This window comes from Clarias gariepinus, chromosome 11, assembly GCF_024256425.1.
Source record: "Clarias gariepinus isolate MV-2021 ecotype Netherlands chromosome 11, CGAR_prim_01v2, whole genome shotgun sequence".
NCBI lineage: Eukaryota > Metazoa > Chordata > Actinopteri > Siluriformes > Clariidae > Clarias > Clarias gariepinus.
In genome coordinates, this window is record NC_071110.1 from 13,569,229 (window position 1) to 13,587,736 (window position 18,508).

At 38.2% G+C, this 18,508-nt stretch overlaps 1 protein-coding gene across 1 annotated transcript; it reads right to left on the reverse strand.

Moving 5' to 3' along the window:
- Window positions 1-2,132: 2,132 nt before the first annotated feature.
- lpar6a (lysophosphatidic acid receptor 6a) lies at window positions 2,133-4,648 on the reverse strand. The gene has a single exon (XM_053506743.1). The coding sequence runs from the start codon at window positions 3,897-3,899 to the stop codon at window positions 2,763-2,765; it is 1,137 nt and encodes a 378-aa protein (XP_053362718.1). The 5' UTR covers window positions 3,900-4,648; the 3' UTR covers window positions 2,133-2,762.
- Between the last annotated feature and the right edge of the window lie 13,860 nt (window positions 4,649-18,508).

Below are 18,508 nucleotides of genomic sequence, written 5' to 3' on the forward strand. Positions count from 1 at the left end.
TAGAGCTGGCCGTCCGGCCTTGGTAAGAGAGCTAAAGAAGAACCCAAATATCACTGTGGCTGAGCTCCAGAGATGCAGTCAGGAGATGGGAGAAAGTTGGATAAAGTCAACCATCACTGCAGCCCTCCACCAGGCGGGGCTTTATGGCAGAGTGGCATGACAGAAGCTTTTCCTCCGGGCAAGACATTAAAAAACACCTGAAGGACTCCAAGATGGGAAGAAATAAGATCCTCTGGTCTCATGAGACCAAGATAGAACTATTTGGCCTTAATTCTAAGCGGTATGTGTATAGAAAACCAGGCACTGCTCATCACCTGTCCAATACAGTCCCAACAGTGAAGCATGGTGGTGGCAGCATCATGCTGTGGGGGTGTTTTTCAGCTGCAGGAACAGGATGACTTGTTGCAATCAAGGGAAAGATGAATGCATCCAAATACAGGGATCTCCTGGATGAAAACCTTCTTCAGAGTGCGCAGGATCTCAGACTGGGCCGAAGGTTTACCTTTCAACAAGACAATGACCCTAAGCACACAGCTAAAATAATGAGGGAGTGGCTTCACAACAACTCTGTGACTGTTCTTAAATCGCCCAGCCAGAGCCCTGACTTAAACTCAATTGAGCATCTCTGGAGAGACCTGAAAATGGCTGTCCACCAATGTTTACCATCCAACCTGACAGAACTGGAGAGGCTCGGCAAGGAGAAATGGCGGAGGATCCCCAAATCCAGGTGTGGGAAAACGTGTTGCATCTTTCCCAAAAAGACTCGGGCTGTATTAGATCAAAAGGGTAATACTTAGGCCCATGTAATATTTCAGTTTTTCTTTTTTAATAAATCTGCAACAATGTCAAAAAATCTGTTTTCTGTCAATATGGGGTGCTGTGTGTACATTATTGAGGATAAAAATGAACTTGAATGATTTTAGCAAATGGCTGCAATATAACAGAGTGAAAAATTTAAGGGTCTGAATACTTTCCGTACCCACTGTAGCGGGAAAAATATGGCACAAGACAGACACTACCAAGATTAAGTATAGCCATCTTTTCAAACTGAGTACACAGGCAAAGGAAGGCAAATGTACTGTAAGAGAAGAGCAAGCAATGCAAGTGAAAATGACTGAAATAGATAATTGTGTGCTGTCATCACCTTTTCAGAGGTGGGAGGGTGACCAGATGGGAGACACTTTAGAGATGGTCAGGCATAAAAGTACACGTGGAGATTGTTAAAAGGCTCTGACAAATACAGTGCGCTTACTTAGCAAGATTTTGACCGGTTTAAACGAAGTGTTATGTTTAGCATTGACATCACCCAGGTAACACCATTCCTATGATGTATGATATTAATGCACAAGAATGTTAAATGATGAAGCAATCAATTAGTCTTTAGACTTTTTTTTTCCCAATTTCACACCACCACCCCAACAACATGATACACATAGAATTATAGATAAAGCATGCAGTGCAGGGAAAACCCTTGATTTCTACACCTCCATGTCAAGAGTTCAAATACTTCTGCCTGCTCAGGGGGATACGTATCTGTGTAAAGAGTTAGAGCAGCTGCTTCTGGTGTAGTAGTCACCCGAAAGAAAGGCTGGCACTTTTCCAGGAGACACTCCCTTCCACTGTACAAGCAACAGAAAGCCAGTCATCCATAGCAGCGTCTCCAAAGCAGACATAAACACCTGTTCCTTTTTTTATTTTGCCAGCTCACTATGGACGAAATAATTCAGAAGCATCCAGCTTAACTCTTATTCCTTGCATTGTTATCTCTGCTTGTACTAAATTTGATTTATAGTTTGTGATAACTACAGTAAGTTACATGTTAATGATAAAAAGCTGTGACTTTTACATATTACTGCAGGTCAAGCAATATTAATAACAATAAGAAATTACATAAAAAATACTTGTATTAAATTTTATGAATACTGAATATGTAATATAAAGTAAAAATATCACACTAGATTTGTCAGTGTTCACTCGGTTTAGCCTGTATTTGTATTTCCTAACATACATCAGATTTGCCACCACCTAGCTTTCTCAATGTAGAGGTTGTCTAGCAGAAAAATAAATACCCTATAATACTGCTTTATTATTATTTAGCTTTTTTTTATTTATTAAGTATGAGTAACAGAAGAAACAGTGCATAACAAAAATGTGGGCTAATGCCAATGCATAATAACACTGTAAGTGCAAAAAAAAAAAAAAAAAAAAACAGAGACTCTTCATGAATTAACACATAGGATATTAAGTTTCAGTCATTTTTTCTATTAAAAAATCATTTAAATCCCATTGCATTAATAAGAAAACTCATAAAAACTGTTCTGCTAATTGTATCCATTTCAGGTATCATTTGCATGTACTGAATATACATTTTAAATACTGTTACATGGTACTGGCAAAATGCTATATTGTTTATAAAACATTCAATTTAAGTGCAAAAAGGTCTGTTTGTTAAGTAATCCTGCTCTTTAGTATTCACAGTCCACTGTAATCCCTGTATCTGGAAAAAAAAAATAACAAAGCTCTTCCTGAAGTTAAATACTTTATTTTAAATGAATATTATTTACACACTTATTGTACTGACATCATGCAGCATTGTAAAAGCACCAGTCAGAGGGACAGAGTCGACTTACTGGTCCGATAATGTTAAAACACACAGTTACACATTTTCCTGAATACTGTAGAGACAATTTCATCTAGCCATTAACTGAGCTGCTATGTGTATCAAATATCCAACTATAATCCAGAAGAATCATGAAATCCCTTCATGCCATGGACTCTTGCAATGGACTGAAGAACATTTTGTTTGTGAGGGTCCTCAGGCTGAAATTAAGACTGGAGCTTGTCTCTGAGTGCACTGCTTCAGAGTACTTCATGCTGTTTTTTTCGCCCATTTGTGACTTCCTCCTTATGGAGTTTTGAATAGTTTCTGAGGTAAAATAGTACACGATAGGATCAAAGCAACAGTTGGTTACAGCTATGCACAGGGCAATCGGATAAATTGTCCTGACCACAGTTTCAGCTGCACAGCCTTCCAAAATCTTGGTGCGCACCAGTGAGTAAAACACGAGGTTGACGTTATAAGGAATGAAACAAAAGCAGAAGATGAAAAGGTGCACCATTATCATACGCAAGATCTTCGTCTTGTTAAGCTTCCCACCTCGAGCGACTGCCTGTGGCCTCCTTAGAGTCTGAAGAACCATTGCAGAGCAGGCAACGTTAAGGAGCAGCGGTATAAGAAAACCCACAGTCTCTATGAAAATTACCACCCTAGATAGGTGAGACTTCCACTGCTTCGAGGAGAAGTTCTCAAAGCAGAACTGGGCAGTGGAGTTGGCTTGGCGAGGGGTAGAGTGCAGCAAGAAGCCTGTTGGCAGACTACCCGATAGCACCAGTACCCAAACTGCTACGCATACTATCTTAGCATTGCGCTTGGTCCGAAGTTCCCGTGAACGGAGAGGGTAAACGATGGCCAGGAACCGGTCCACGCTGATGCATGTGAGGAAAAGGATGCTTCCATACATATTTGTGTAGAACATGGAGACTGACAGCTTGCACAGCACATCACCAAACGGCCAGTCCTGTTGGATGAAATAAAAGACACGCAACGGCAGCGTGAGAACAAACAGCAGGTCTGACACCACTAGGTTCATCATGTAGGTGGTGGTTTCATTACGGACTTTAAGCGTGCAGGAAAAAATGTACATGGCTATTACATTCATGATGAGTCCCACCACAAAGACAACACTGAACACTGCACTGTAGAGAGGATACTTGAATCCATCGTTCTTGGGGCACCCTTGATTAGCCTGGTCCGAATTGTTTGAAATGTTCCAGGCGATGGATTGGAAGCTGCCCCATTGTGGTGTCGTACTGTTCATCTGTAAGGTGATGTTGTGCATCCCTACAGGAATGGAAGGTATTGTGCTGGGAACAAATTATACAGCAGATGAACGCCCGAGGAAATTCCCTTAACGCAGGATCCAGAATGAATGGTTGGTCGGACCAAAGCAAAAGGAAACAGAGGCATTCCTTTAAAGTGTCTTTGACCAAAATGCTTATGCTGCCAGGGACATTGAGAGGTCTTTCATGTCTTTGCTTTCAGGGCAGCATGTGGTTGCAAGCATTTAAACGCTTCCCCTTAGCATTCTTCAGCAGAAACACTGGGGTGAATGCAGTCCTCCCTAGAGACATGAGACAAGCCCGTAAGCTTCTTCCTCTCCTCCCCCTCCTTTCTTTATCCCCTGCCCTTTGCGTATTTACCCCAAAGGTAGGGAGCTTGTTCCGTACTCACTCAGAATCCCCAGCTCAGACAGCTCGGCTGTGACGATTTGTTAAGTCCATGAGAAACACACAGAGTCACAAGTCAACAATGGCAAAGCAAAGTCTAGTAAAAAATATCTTCATGAAGACAAAACATCACACTGATCTGAAATCACTGACTTTATATCCAGAATAAATCCAGAGTGATCCAGGAGCGGCTACTTCTTAATCTGTTTTGAAATATTCCAGCACTTAGTAGTCCCCTTTTGTTTGGTGGAATCACACAGCTGGTCCTGTTTAAGCAAAGGCACACTGAAACAAGCACCTGCATACTACAACATGCTGCTCTCCCACAGCACAGTTCCAGCGCAGTGTGTCGGTGTTGCTCCCTGAGTGTATGACAATGTGAGCTCGCTACTTCTCTTCAGAGAGACTATTTCCTGCCCCTGCCCCACCCTCTCTCTCTCTCTCTCTCTCTCTCTCTCTCTCACCCTACTCTCTCTATTCTGCCAATGAGATCCTGAGGAACATTCTGTCTCGTACGTTGAAAGTGTGTGGAGGCAGGGTGGGGTAATATTGGGGCATTTGTTATCATATAAAAGTGCTTTCTTTCTTACTTTTTTCTGTTCAGACTTTGTTTGCTTCACTATCATTTATGCTAATAAAACGGTTGTTTATTTCCATTGTGTTTGGTCTAATATTCTGTCATGGTAGAGACCTGAGAATTGCTTAGAAGGAGCAGAGCATTTTGAATGTCTTGTATCAGCAATTTTTTTTTTTTAAAGGACTTGTTTCTCTTCCAACGGGTGTGAAATTTCCTGGCATCTTGCAAGGAGAGTTTTTAACCACTATGACTCGAGTGCGGGCTGGAGTAGGTCATTGTGGTCACTGAGCTCTCTGGAAAAAAAAGAGAGTTAAGGAACTGGGGTGAAGGGAAAACTTAATGATGTTTTGTTTGCAAGCTTTTGTTTTGTGGTATGCCTTTGTCCTACTGCTTGACTGAACTTTGCTTTCTTTGATGCCCCACTGTCTACAGATCAGTCTGCTAAGCACAAGCTTTTGTTATTAATGACTTTAAGAGGAACGCAGCTGCAGATTTGCAATTCCAAAGAATCTTTTATGGCAAATCAAATAAATTTTAACTACATAAAATCAGTATGAAATGATTAAGTTTCAATTGTTTTGGATTTTTTAAAATCTCGATTTTACTGATTGACCAAGTCGTCTTTGTACCCCACAAGCCATACTTCTTTTACAGTCCAAATCCAGGACCTTTCTCAACATTTATTTATATATTTTTTACTTTTAAAAATGTTATCAGCAAATGTTATTTAAACAGCATTTATCAATTTAAGGCTCATTGCATAATGTGCAGTGGTGTGTGTGGTGGTGTAGTGGGTAGCACTGTGGCCTTGTACTTCAAGTTCTGGGTTCAATTCCCGGCCAGCCTCAATTCCCGTTCTCTGTGTACATAAAGTTTGCATGTTCTCCCCGTGCTTGGTGGGTTTCCTCCGGGTACTCCGGTCTCCTCTCACAGTCCAAATACCTGCAGATTGGGCTAATTGGCGTTCCCAAATGTGTGTGTATGTGTGTGCCCTGCGATGGATTGGCACCCTGTGCCCCCCGCCTCGTGCCCTAAATCTCCTGGGATAGGCTCCAGGCCCCCGGCGACCCTAAATACGGGATAAAGCGGTAAATAAAATGAGTGAGTGAGTGCATATTGCGCGTGTGAACACGTGCACGTAAGCATGCCAGCACACCCGGACACACACTGCGACAGGTAGCAGCTTGCACATGTATCAAATTGCGAAAACAGATATGTAGCAAGACAGGCAGACTTCCTTCAGGAAGCTCGCTTCTTTACGTAGTCTAAAATTGCATAATCCAATCAATACCAGATCATACCACTCTGTATCATAAACCGAACAACATGCCTACAGTAAGTGTAAAACAAAATGTAAACCCTCATCCTTTCCTAACCCACACACTTCCATTTTGCCTCAGGGCCCTGAAATCATATCTCACAATGAACACCATAGTAATCGTAATATCTAACACTTCTTAACAAATGTGCACATTGTCATATGGCTTTGGAAAAAAGGGAACAGTGTAAACTAACGTCAGCACAAGGTCTGTTGGCAACATCCTCTTGTAAGTCTTAGACCACTCTTTAATGCATCACCCACTTCACTTTTCTACTCGGAACAATTGACTGCGTATTAGTGCCACATGTTCTGCTACTGTGTGGGTTTAGACTTTATCAAGCCACACATCTGAAAGCAGTAATTACACGTTAAGTTTACACACAGCTATAATGTAATAACCGACTATGTATGGATTGCAGATTTCATAAAATCCTAATATAAAAGCGTATGTGTATCAGCTTATGTATATTGTTTAATGTGATGCCGCACTTACTTAACACCTCTCTATTTACAATGGGTTTGCCTGTATTGTACAAATGCTAGAGGGGTAGTGCAATGACGCTGCCTTACAAAGGCACTCCTTTAATCTCTGTTAGATTAAAGCCCTGTGATCCCTTCTGGCAACAAACAAAGTAAAAAAACAGCATCCCACCTATTTGCCATTAGTCACAAATGTTGTGTTTTTTTAAAAAAGTAAAGCTGGTCAGGGAACTTTTTTTATACTTGCAATAATGTAAGTGATAGCAAGAACTTATTTCATGGATGTTACTTTGCATTAAGACATAAAAAAAAGTATGGAGGTTATTAAATATTTAATAAGTAAATACAACATATAATCATGGGGAAATTGCTGTGGATTGCTTATCTGTACAAGTGACTAGATGAGAGATATCTGGAGTGTTACGAAAATAGGTCAGATAAAGCAGTTTTAAACATTTCTCCCTTCTGAGATCAAGCACTATGTAAAATTATTTATTATTTACACACGTAATGGGAATGTTAACAGACTGCTGAGGGCATATTACATTAGAAAACAAACCCTGGAGGTAATCCTGTCTGCATTATATATAACAGATGTTATGGTTTTCTTTTATGGAGCCAGCCGGTCACACACACACCCTGCTCAAGAGGTTTGACGTGGTGAGAATATATATTTAAAAAAAAGCTGTTTTCTGACAATTTGAAACATGTAAACATGTGCGACGTAGGCATTGTTCCTTTTCCCTTGAGGTTCTCCACATACACATAACTTCGAGGTCAAGGAGATGCCGTGCTTAAAGACAACTGAGCATGACGACTTAATAAAACACATGTGGTCCCAGGTCAGTTAAACCACCTACAATGGCAGGAAACACCAAGGACACCGAGCCAGTCCGCTGTTATTCTGTCTGTGACACACTCACTGTGTTTTATGTAAATTGTGTTTAATGTCGTGAGGCGTCGTACAGTCTCATACAGTCACATACAATCAATTGTTTTTGTACGTTTGCTTTTAGCTCTTATTTCACTTCTCAAATTTGGATGAGCCAGGAAGTAGTGATTCATTTACTACAACATCCACGCTGGAGTTAGTTCTCGCTACAAATAAAATCAAACGTTTATATGAATGCACTGACATGCATGTGTTCTGACATGGTATCGTTTCTACAGTAATAAATAAAAAATAAAAAAATGTGTTGTTACTTATCACATCAGTGCTTCGTATCGATCATCAGTTAGGCTGGAACTTTACCAAGTTCTCTTGACTTTGTGTTTTGTTTTAGTAATTTGACAACATGTAAAAAAAAATGTTTTTTTCTTTTTTTTATAGAAAATGTACTTTAAGAAACTGGTGATGAAACAACTTAAGTTTAACCTGTTTCACTGATATTTAGCTACATTAAATGCAACTATACAGTAAATGGATAAAATGTATGTCCACATACACATACCATCGAGGTCACATGTCAGGGTTTTATAATTCTTATTAATTGTTTAATGACTAAAAACATGTACTGTAAAGGCTTAATCACTGGCTGTGGTATAATAGGAATAAACCACTTACTCTTATTGTGAAAATAATAACACTACTACAGTACATAGCTACACACTACTCCGTAGCCCCACAAACTGTTTTATTATATTCAGAGGTGAAAGGTAACTAAGTTAATTTTGTTACTGTCCTAAAGTACATATTTCAAGTGTCCATACTTTACTTGAGTAGTTTTATCAGGTGAAACCCTTAACTTTTACTCCACTACACCGTTCAGCAAATATATGTCTTTTTTACTTCACTACATTTCTGCCTGGTTTTATGTTACATAACCACAGTAGCTGATAGTATTCAAATTGGGAATATGGTTGCAGAAAGTGAAAAAAAAAAAAACATAGCAAGAGTAACAAAGAATTTTTACTATAACTTAAAATTCAAGGCAATTTTTTCACTTTTGCTTAAGGGGAATTGTACTTCTACTTTTAATATTTTATACGTAATTCTCTACTGTAACTCATGTACAGGATTTGTGTACTTTGCCCAACACTGATTGTATTCATTCAATATTGAATTGAAATTCAATAACAAATTTACCTTGTCGGCTGCACTGATTTCCAAGATAGGCCATTATATTATCTAAGGCACGTCGTGACATAACCTATGGTTTGTTTAAGGAAGTGTTAAGCTTCCACGTGTCCTTTTGTTTGATCGAGCACATTTATAGCACAAGAAAAAACAGAGTTCCACACATCGGCTAACTTTTATCTCAACATATCCCTGAATCCCTAAGCTCAGCAATTCCATTGGCATGAGGGATGTTTACTTTGCTTACTGAAGTTGCTTACTGTTAGTTAGCTGGTACTGCCAAGGAGCAGAGAATGTGTGGAATTTACAGAAAGAGCAAAGATACTTTAAGGCTCCAGAGTATATGTGCGACCTTCCACGTCAGCCCGAGTTCATCTCGGGTTTTCCCACATCTGCGTAAGAGCACAGTAAACTGTAGGGTAGCTTGTCTTTGGACAAAAAGAGCAGTACAGTCATGGAAGTCAGATTTGAAAATGCTAGATGTTATTTATGAAGCACAAAATTATGGGAAGCATACGTGCCAGCAGTCTTTGATAAACAACTAAAAGATGTCATTATGACACACTTTATTTCCATTTTACTTTCAAAAACAGAAGGAATTTGAATACCCTTTAGCTCACAAACCGAAGGGTTAAATATTAATGTGGTGAGGTTAGATGAATTTGTTGGCCTTTAAAATGTATGATGGGAAATGTGTTTATTTTGTCAGGGTTTTATAATTCTTCATTAATTACCAGCTAACACTACACTTTAAAAACATCTTTTTCAGGGGGAAACAGTTAATAAGGTGAAAAGCTATACACAGCAGGAGAAATTTCAAGTTTTGTTTAAATATATAAACATAACTACCTGATTATTCCAATATCTTGTGTTGTCATCTATAAAATATTTTGCGCAACAACGGGGTGATAGTTTACTCATTGCAAAAACCAAGCAGTCATGTGTAGATATTACACTTTAACATCAGTCACAAAGTACAATGTAAACCAATAAAATTTGCAAGTTATGTAAATCACCTGACTGAAGTTTTAAAACTGTTATCACGAGCAAGTAGAGAGAGTTGAGAGTTACTGCCACATACCCCGTACAGTCCTGACCTTGCTCTAAGCAATTTCTACATGTTTGGGCGATCAAAGGGGTTCCTGGAAGGGCAGGATTTCATATGTAAAGTAGAAAGTCTAATCATGGATGACTCTGGCTTATTAAGAAAACTAAGTCTTCACAAGGTTTTCACACACTGTTACTGGTATTTTGGCCCATTCCTCCATGCAGATCTCCTCTAGAGCTGTGATGTTTTGGGGTTGTCGCTGGGCAACCCGGACTTTTAACTCCCTCCAAATATTTTCTATGGGGTTGAGATCTGAAGACTGCAGGACCTTGAAATGCAATCATCCTGGTCCATTTGCAGAAAAACAGCCCCAAAGCATGAGGTTTCCACCCCCATGCTTCACAGTAGGTATGGTGTTCTTTGGATGCAACTAATTTTTTATTTTCCAAGCACGACAAGTTGCGTTTTTACCAAAAAGTTGACATTCTGTCAGTTCATCTTCTTCTGGATCATCCAAATGCTCTCTAGCAAACTTCAGATGGGACTGGACATGTACTGGCTTAAGCAGGGGGACACATCTGGCACTGCAGGATTTAAGTCTCTGGCGGCGCAGTGTGTTACTAATGGTAGCCTTTGTCACTTTGGTCCCAGCTTTCTGCAGGTCATTCACTCGGTCCCCCCGTGTGGTTCTGAGATTTTTGCTCACAGTTCTTGTAATCATTTTGACCCCACAGGGTGAGATCTTGCGTAGACCCCCAGATTGAGGGAGATTATCAGTGGTCTTGTATGTCTTCCATTTTTTAATAATTGTTCCTACAGTTGATTTCTTCACACCAAGCAGTTTACCTATTGCAGGTCTTCCCAGCCAGGTGCAGGTCTACAATTTAGTTTCTGGTGTCCTTGCCCATAGTGGAGTTTGGAGTATAACTGTTTGAGGTTGTGTGCAGGTGTCTTTTATACTGATTTTTATACTGAATACTTATTTTACCATGATTTTCTGGATTTTTTTCCCCCCTATTTTGTCTCTCATAGTTGAGGTATACCTATGATGAAAATTACAGGCCTTTCTCATCTTTTCAAGGAGAACTTGCACACTTGGTGGCTGACGAAATACTTTTTTGCCCCACTGTAAATGGAACTCTCATAACTGTCCTATTCTACACAACCACAAATTCCCGTTTTGACTTGAACACTCCTCATACATTGGTGTTCACTGGATAAGGAGAACATAAATACTTGGAGTCACTCTGGTAGTCACTACAGTATGTTCTATATCTAATCTTGCCACTTATCCACTATATAGAGCCTAAAAACCCCCCCATGGCAGCGTAACAAAAGAGACAATTCTCAAAGCACTATGAGTCTGTGCATTTAATGGACAAGTTGCTTCATTCCATATGTTTAAACAAAGCTTTAAATGCTTAATATACTGTTTGTGAAAAAAAGAAATCACCTAAACATGGAACTCATTACTCAATGTGCCAAGCACTGGCTGTCAAGACACCAAAAAATATTTTTAAACTAAGAACTGAGAGATTATCGCAATCCAAGTCAAAGAGCAGGAAACCGAAATAGCAGAAATTCCGCCTTAGAGGTGCATTCTATTCACCATTTTATCATTTTTGCAAAACTGATGATGCTAGATTGATTTACACATGAAAAAGGAAATTTATGGAAACTGTGACTAGATAGACGTCAAATCATAATTCGCTTGAAATACTACACTCATATGTGCGTTTTAACAGTGTTTTAAGGACTTCACAACATGCAAATAAACTGTAAGGAATGATAATTAATCACCCAATAACTTTTTACAAAGGGATGTGCGTACACATCTTTTGCAAATCAGAAAATTTGAATTTGAAAAATCTGACTCAATGTTCTGGTATAACTCTGGTGTTCTGTAAAACTCGCCCCAACGTAAGATGCCTTAAACACCTGGTACTTATTTTAGAGTTTGTGTATGTCCTGGGTTTAAGGTTATAACAAGTTCTGTTTTACAGTATTAGGCACAATCTTCAGGGACAAGTTATGACTATTACTGTACATGATTCATTTGCATTGTGTAAACTAACAAACCAAGACCACACATGGTGATTTCTTTTTATGGAGCCTTCATTTGATTAGTATCACATCACTGGCATTTAAAACCACAAAAGTATTCACCAATTTAACAAACAACAAATGTATACTAACATCATTGAACAGTCCATTTATTTTTCTGACCAAAGCGGAAGGGGAACCAAGCTCAGTTTCACTGATTTAGTAAAAGTGCCATGCTAGTAGACATATTACGCCATTTATTCAGCTTTGAGCAGAGATGACTTTCACAGCCATTTTTTTTTTATTGCGTCATTAAGAAAATCTCTCACCTTTTTTTTTTTGTGTGTTTTTATTTCTTGTAACCATTACTGGGAAATTACAGAAATAGATTATTATAGAGGGAGTAGTCTTTCTTGTAGTCAAAACAATGGGTATGTTTACTCAAAATTTCCTGGTTACAGACATTGTGATTTTAGCATAGTAGTTGCCATTGTCTTACACTGACATTAAACACCACAATGCAGCTCTTACATGTAATAAACAAGCACTGACACCATCTGCTAAAATAAATCTAGATATTAAAAAAGGTTCTATTTGTGCTTGTATTTAATGCACAATTTTATTGTCCACAATGGCTCTCTTGACATTGCTTTTTTTTACTATACTATACAGTATAGATAAAGGATAGAGAGGGAGAGGAGAAACTAGATAGGCTTACACAATGAATTTTAAATAGGATTGCATCAATCTAGTAAGTCAAATGGGAACCATTTAGTATCATGTGACTGATGGTAAGTTGAATTAAACTGACATTTTCTCTCAGGGAAGGGCTGGAGGCTGCAACACATTTGTGGGCTTAATGCATTCCATGTAACATTTGAAGTCTTTACCACATGGACATTATTTGATGACCATAACAAAAAAGAAGACATGCAAAAAGGATTAGTGAGTGACGTTTAGTGCCATATTGCATTATACGGCAAATAGCTTGAGAAACATGAAAAATGTTTAGAGCCTGTTGTACACCCATCAGCCATAGCATTAACACCACATAATATTAATTATCAATTACGTACCAGTAAACTTGTGACAGGATCAAGGGGACTCAGGGCTCACCCATGCCTGAAGGGACTAATCCCACTAATCCCACAGTAAAGCTAATGCCAGCCATGATAGAAAGGCCCGGAACATCCAGTGCACCACAGCTTGCCATGCACACCAGCCATAAAGTCACCGCACCGCCCTCCAAACTTCCCAGATCCCAATTCACCCATGAGATGCGCCAGACAAACAAGCCCAATCCATAGAGGCCCCACCCTGCAAGCACCCAAAGAACCTGCTGCTAATGTCCCAGTGACAGACACCACAGCACACCTCAAGAAATCTTGAGGATTTATAACCCGAGGGGCCAAAGCTACCACAGTGGCACAAAGCGAACCTACATTATACTGAGCATAATGTTTTGCCCTGTAATGTTATTACTGCTCAGGGTAATATTCTGTATTTAAAAGACTATTCTGATCTAATCTATTGGTAGTCCGCACACGCAGTTTCCTTTGTTACAAAATGACTTATACTGTACATACAAGCCGATGTGCTGCTTTGTAAATCTCCCACAATTTCCCACAATCTGACTGTGTTGCAAACAACATGGATGGCATTATCTGAGAACATAACGGGAAATAAAAGACTGTAGGCAGCACAAAAGGTGAAGGATATCCTGTTTTGATATACTATGAACCTCATGTGATGAAAAGATAAGAAAAGATGTGAGTGAACGTTTTTGCCCATCCCAAAAATGGGGCAGTCTCAAAGCTCAAGAAAACAGCCTTAGGTATGGTTGTGCTTTTGCATACATGTTGATCTCAAAGGAAATTCCAGCATCAGATATTTGAGTCTTAGTTGAACTTAGTTGTCTCAGGTTGAGGCAAGTCAATTCACATTTTTTAATAGCATACTGCCATCTATTGGTGAACTTAGTACTTAAGCCATGTGGAAAAAGGGGCAGTTTTTTTTTTAAACTAAGGATAAGTTATTTATCTATTAATGCCGAAGGAAATTGTTTCTCCAGTGGCTGCATGATAAAGTTCTATTGATTATGCTGTCATGACAGCTCCCAAATGAAGGGGGGAGGTGTTATAGAGTTTGATTGCCACTGGTATAAATGACGTCCTGTGGCATTCAGTTTTAGACTGGAAGAAATGATGGTAGAAGAATAGTAGAACATCTGAAGCATGGTTCTGCATACATTAAAGGACCTAAGTCTCCTGAGAAAGTACAGGCGACTCTGACCTTTTTTGTACATGGCATCAGTGTTCTTTCACCAGTCCAGTTTATTGTCAATGTGAACACCAGGTATTTGTAGCTGTCCACAACGTCCACATAACTGCCCATAATGTTTATGGGGTTAGGGATAGTCCTCTGCTTCCTAAAATCTACCATCAGCTCTTTAGTTTTTAACACATTAAGCTGCAGGTGATTTAGTCCACACCACTTCACAAAACTGTCGACCACACTCCTGTACTCAGTCTCTTGGCCTCTCCTGATACAGCCAACTACAGCAGAATTATCTGAGAACTTCTGCAGGTGGCAAAACTGTAAGCGGTGTCTAAAGTGCAGAGTGTAAACAGAAAGGGAGATAGGACTGTCCCTTGAGAGGCCCCTGTGCTGCTCACAATAATATCTGAAGTGATGCTCTGCAGCTTTACATATTGTGGACGACCTGCATCACACAATGGCCAACTCCATTTTGAAACGCATATCTTATACAAAAATATTTGTCCTGTTTATATTGCTTCTGGTGCCAGATAATTGGTTTATACTGTATTTCCATTCTTTCTGAAGCTATTGATTGTCTGTTGCACTGACATTTCAAAAAGAGATTGCTAGTGCAGTTACAACACAAGCATAGCAACTAAACCTAAAGATGTCAGTACAGGTGCAAGTTGTCTGATTGATAATAAAAAATAAATGACAAAAAAGATTTCTTCTTATGACATAATTTTTTTTTTCATAATCTCAATCTCCAAACCCCTTGGTGCCACTAACCAAAATAAGGTTGGTCCAGGCTCAAAAAAGAAAAAAGAAAACCATTAAAAATGAAATGTGTTTATGGAGAACAAACTAAAAAAAAAATTTGACCATGTTATAAAAACCATGTATACACACGTCGACATAAAAAAATGACCCTCTCTTCTGATGGTCACGTAGTTATGATGGTGCAACTACTGACATCTTTAGAGGAAACATAATACTTTACATTGCTACCATAATTTATTTTGAGTTTTAAAAAAGGGTATAGAAACTGAATTTTGTTGTAATGCGTATACCTTTTTTGGCCCCTCTGTGTGTGTGCATATATTAATAACAGGCTGTCACAAAAGAAATTGACATAATTTCATAGTCTTAACAATATCGCCAAATGATAAAAAAAAAAAATTAACGAGGGGAGTAAAAACTAAGTTTAATGTTTCACATTTTATCAGAAACTTGAAGATGAGTTCAAAAAGCGTCTTGTTTTCAGCAATGAGGCCACATTTCATACGAATGGCAAAGTCAACAAGCATATTGTTGCATTTGGTACAGTTAAAAACACTGTACAAAATGCATTTTTATTAGTAAGGGGATTTCTAAGTGGGCTATTGACACACAATTTCCACCAGATGTAGCCATCACGTCAAATATTTAATTCATAATAAATAAAGTAAAATGACACAAGGAATATGTATTGAATACACTTTATTGAAAAGCCTTTGTTGGTGATTACAGCTTCTAGACGCCTCTTGTATGGGGAGACCAGTCGTCTGCATTTCTCAGGAGTGATTCTGGCCCATTCCTCCACACAAAGTCTTTAAATCTTGAAATTTCCTTGGACCTCTTTTATAAACTTTGATCTTCAGTTCTCTCCATAGATTGTCTGTGGGATTTATGTCAGGTGATTGACTGGGCCATTCAAGAAACTTAATTTTCTTTCTTTGAAACCACATCATTGTTTCCTTGGCCTTTTGTTTGGGTTTATTTTATTATTGTCTTGTTGAAATGTTCACCCTCTTTTTATTTTCAGCTTTCTGGTAGATGGCAGATTTTCATCCAGAATGTCTCCTTTCATCCTGCTTTCAATAATATAAAGTCTGCCAGTACCCCTTGCTGAAAAGGAGCCCCAAACCTAACTGTTGGTATGGTGATCTTGGGGTGGTGGGCAGTGCCAAACATGGTGTGTAGAATGACTGCCAAAAAGTTAAATTTTGCTTTCATCTGACCATACTAAAGTCTCCCAATAATCAACAGGCTTTCTCCAAATCTCTTGTGTGGTGAGCATGCATGGATGCCATGGCGCTTCAGTGCATTGCTTATAGTTTTCTTTGAAACAACAGTACCTGCTGATGCAAGGTCTTCCTGAAGCTCTGCCCAAATGGTTTTTGGCTCTTGGAGAACTCCTGATTATTCTTTGGAGTCCTCGGATAGGGATCTGACATGGAGCGGCTGCTTTATGGTGAACTGATGCCCTTTCCATTTCCAGATAATTGCTACCACAGTGCTCACAGGAACATTCAGCATTCTGGAAATGCGCCTATAACCATTCCTATCAGAATGCATTTCAACAATAAGATTACGAAGATCTTGGGAGAGTTCTTTGCTTTTGCCCATCATGAATCTTTTCTGTGTGTGTCCTGGGTAATGAGAAGCCTTTAATGGCCATTAATTAGGACTAATGCAGCTGATATTAATTAGTACCGACGTGGGGCAGGGTTTCTCTCGCTCAATAATGACAGATTTCAGGTCTCCTGGCTTTCTATGCCATTTTGCACCTTATCTTCATGTGTTCAATACTTATTCCCTGTGTCATTTCACTTTATTTATTATGACTCAACTTTCATACTTTAATGTTCTGATTTCTTTGTATGAATTCAATATTTGGCTTGATGGCTACATCTGGTAGAAATTGTGTGTCAATAGCCCGATTAGAAATCCCATTACTGATAAAAATGCTGATGTGTTAAATATTATCACCGCTGAATGTGTATGTGTGTATATATATATATATATATATATATATATATATATATATATATATATATATATATATATATATACACACACACACACACACATATATATATACACACAGGTGATTTCCTTTATACATTTAATAAAACATATGAAGTGATAATAAAACAGATGATTTCAGATCTTTATTTCATTAATGTCAATAAATATACAACAGCCAATTTATTTTTATTTTATTATTTTTTTTACTTAAATCTGTATGTAGTGAAGCAAGTAAAGGGAAGGTAGCATCGCTTGCCAGATTCTATTAGACCTTGAAGCAAGGCACGGAAAATACAGTTAGTCAGCATGCCACCACTTAGCAAAAAACAATACTGCTTCCTATATAATGGACATTTGTGTAGTGGAGGAAAAACAAAACAAAACAAAAAAACAGCTTTAACCAACTCAAGTGTCCGATGTAACATTTCTTTAGAGCATGTGAACCTCTTTACTGTAAACATGACAAGAGATCAATCACAATAGTAATATACTGTAATGCAAGTGAATATTGATAAGTTTGTCTTTAAACATTTTAGTTCACTTAGTAAAGATATTCCCAGAGTATGTATAAATGCAGTAACAAGAGTTGTATCATTTTGCTATATTCTAAGTGCTTATGAACTATGTAATTATTTCTTTGAAATCTTAGAATTATCAAAGTTGTCATAAAACATTATAAGACTATCCTGACTCTTCTTTGTGAAACAGAGTATTTAATGTACCAATTAGGAAGCAATGCTTCAAATTAACACAATAAAAGGTAAGTGACCAAAAACAGGACATAATGCCCTTTTTACTTTGTTGTGTAAACACCACTTGTGTGAACAACTAGTTATTTTTATAACTAACTTAGAAAAAAAAAAAAAAAGGGTCAGGACTCTGAGATGATTGTGCCTTATTAAACATGAACGGACCCACAACTAAAGCACAAAACAAATACTTACCCTTTCGACATAAAGAAAATAAAACACTTATCTAATCTGACTATGCTGCTGTGAGCTTTTAGTAATAAAAGCTCTGAAAAGAGAAAAGGTTACAAATAGAAATGTATACAGAAATGCAAAATTGTACTGTAAATAGAAGTAATAGTCTCTTGCCTGCCAAGAGGTCTAATACAAAGAGCTATCACATTGTAAATTTTTAAACACAGTTTAAATATTTTTCAGTACTGGATATAACTTGGGTATAAAAAAAAATATGGTAAACAAAAATACCCTTTCATTTGCTTCCAATGCAGATGGGTATGTGGTTAGTTTAGTTATCTACACATGGTATTTAATCAAAGTCAGTACTGGATGGAGATGTTGAATTGTACTTTTAAAGTGACCTCAGTAGTCTTATCGAATACCATGTCTAATGTCAATGTCTCATTCTTGTTATTTTTTGTCTTTGATACTGTACAAGACTTGTTCCTTAAACCTTTCTTCCATTTGCTTTATTAATCTGTACTAGTGGGATGTGCTTTCCTTATTAAATGTAAGGGATTTTACAGAAAAACAAAAAGGTTAGTCCCTTTGAAAGGCACCACTAGATACCAGTGGTCAGCATACAGTACTGTGAAAAAGTCTCAGGCTTCCTATTTTTATTTTTATTTTTATATTTGTTTGTTTTTCGATTGTCTTTTAA

Coding starts and splice junctions, on each gene's coding strand:
- lpar6a (XM_053506743.1), bottom strand. CDS start 3,899: ATGCACAACATCACCTTACAGATGAACAGTACGACACCACAATGGGGC.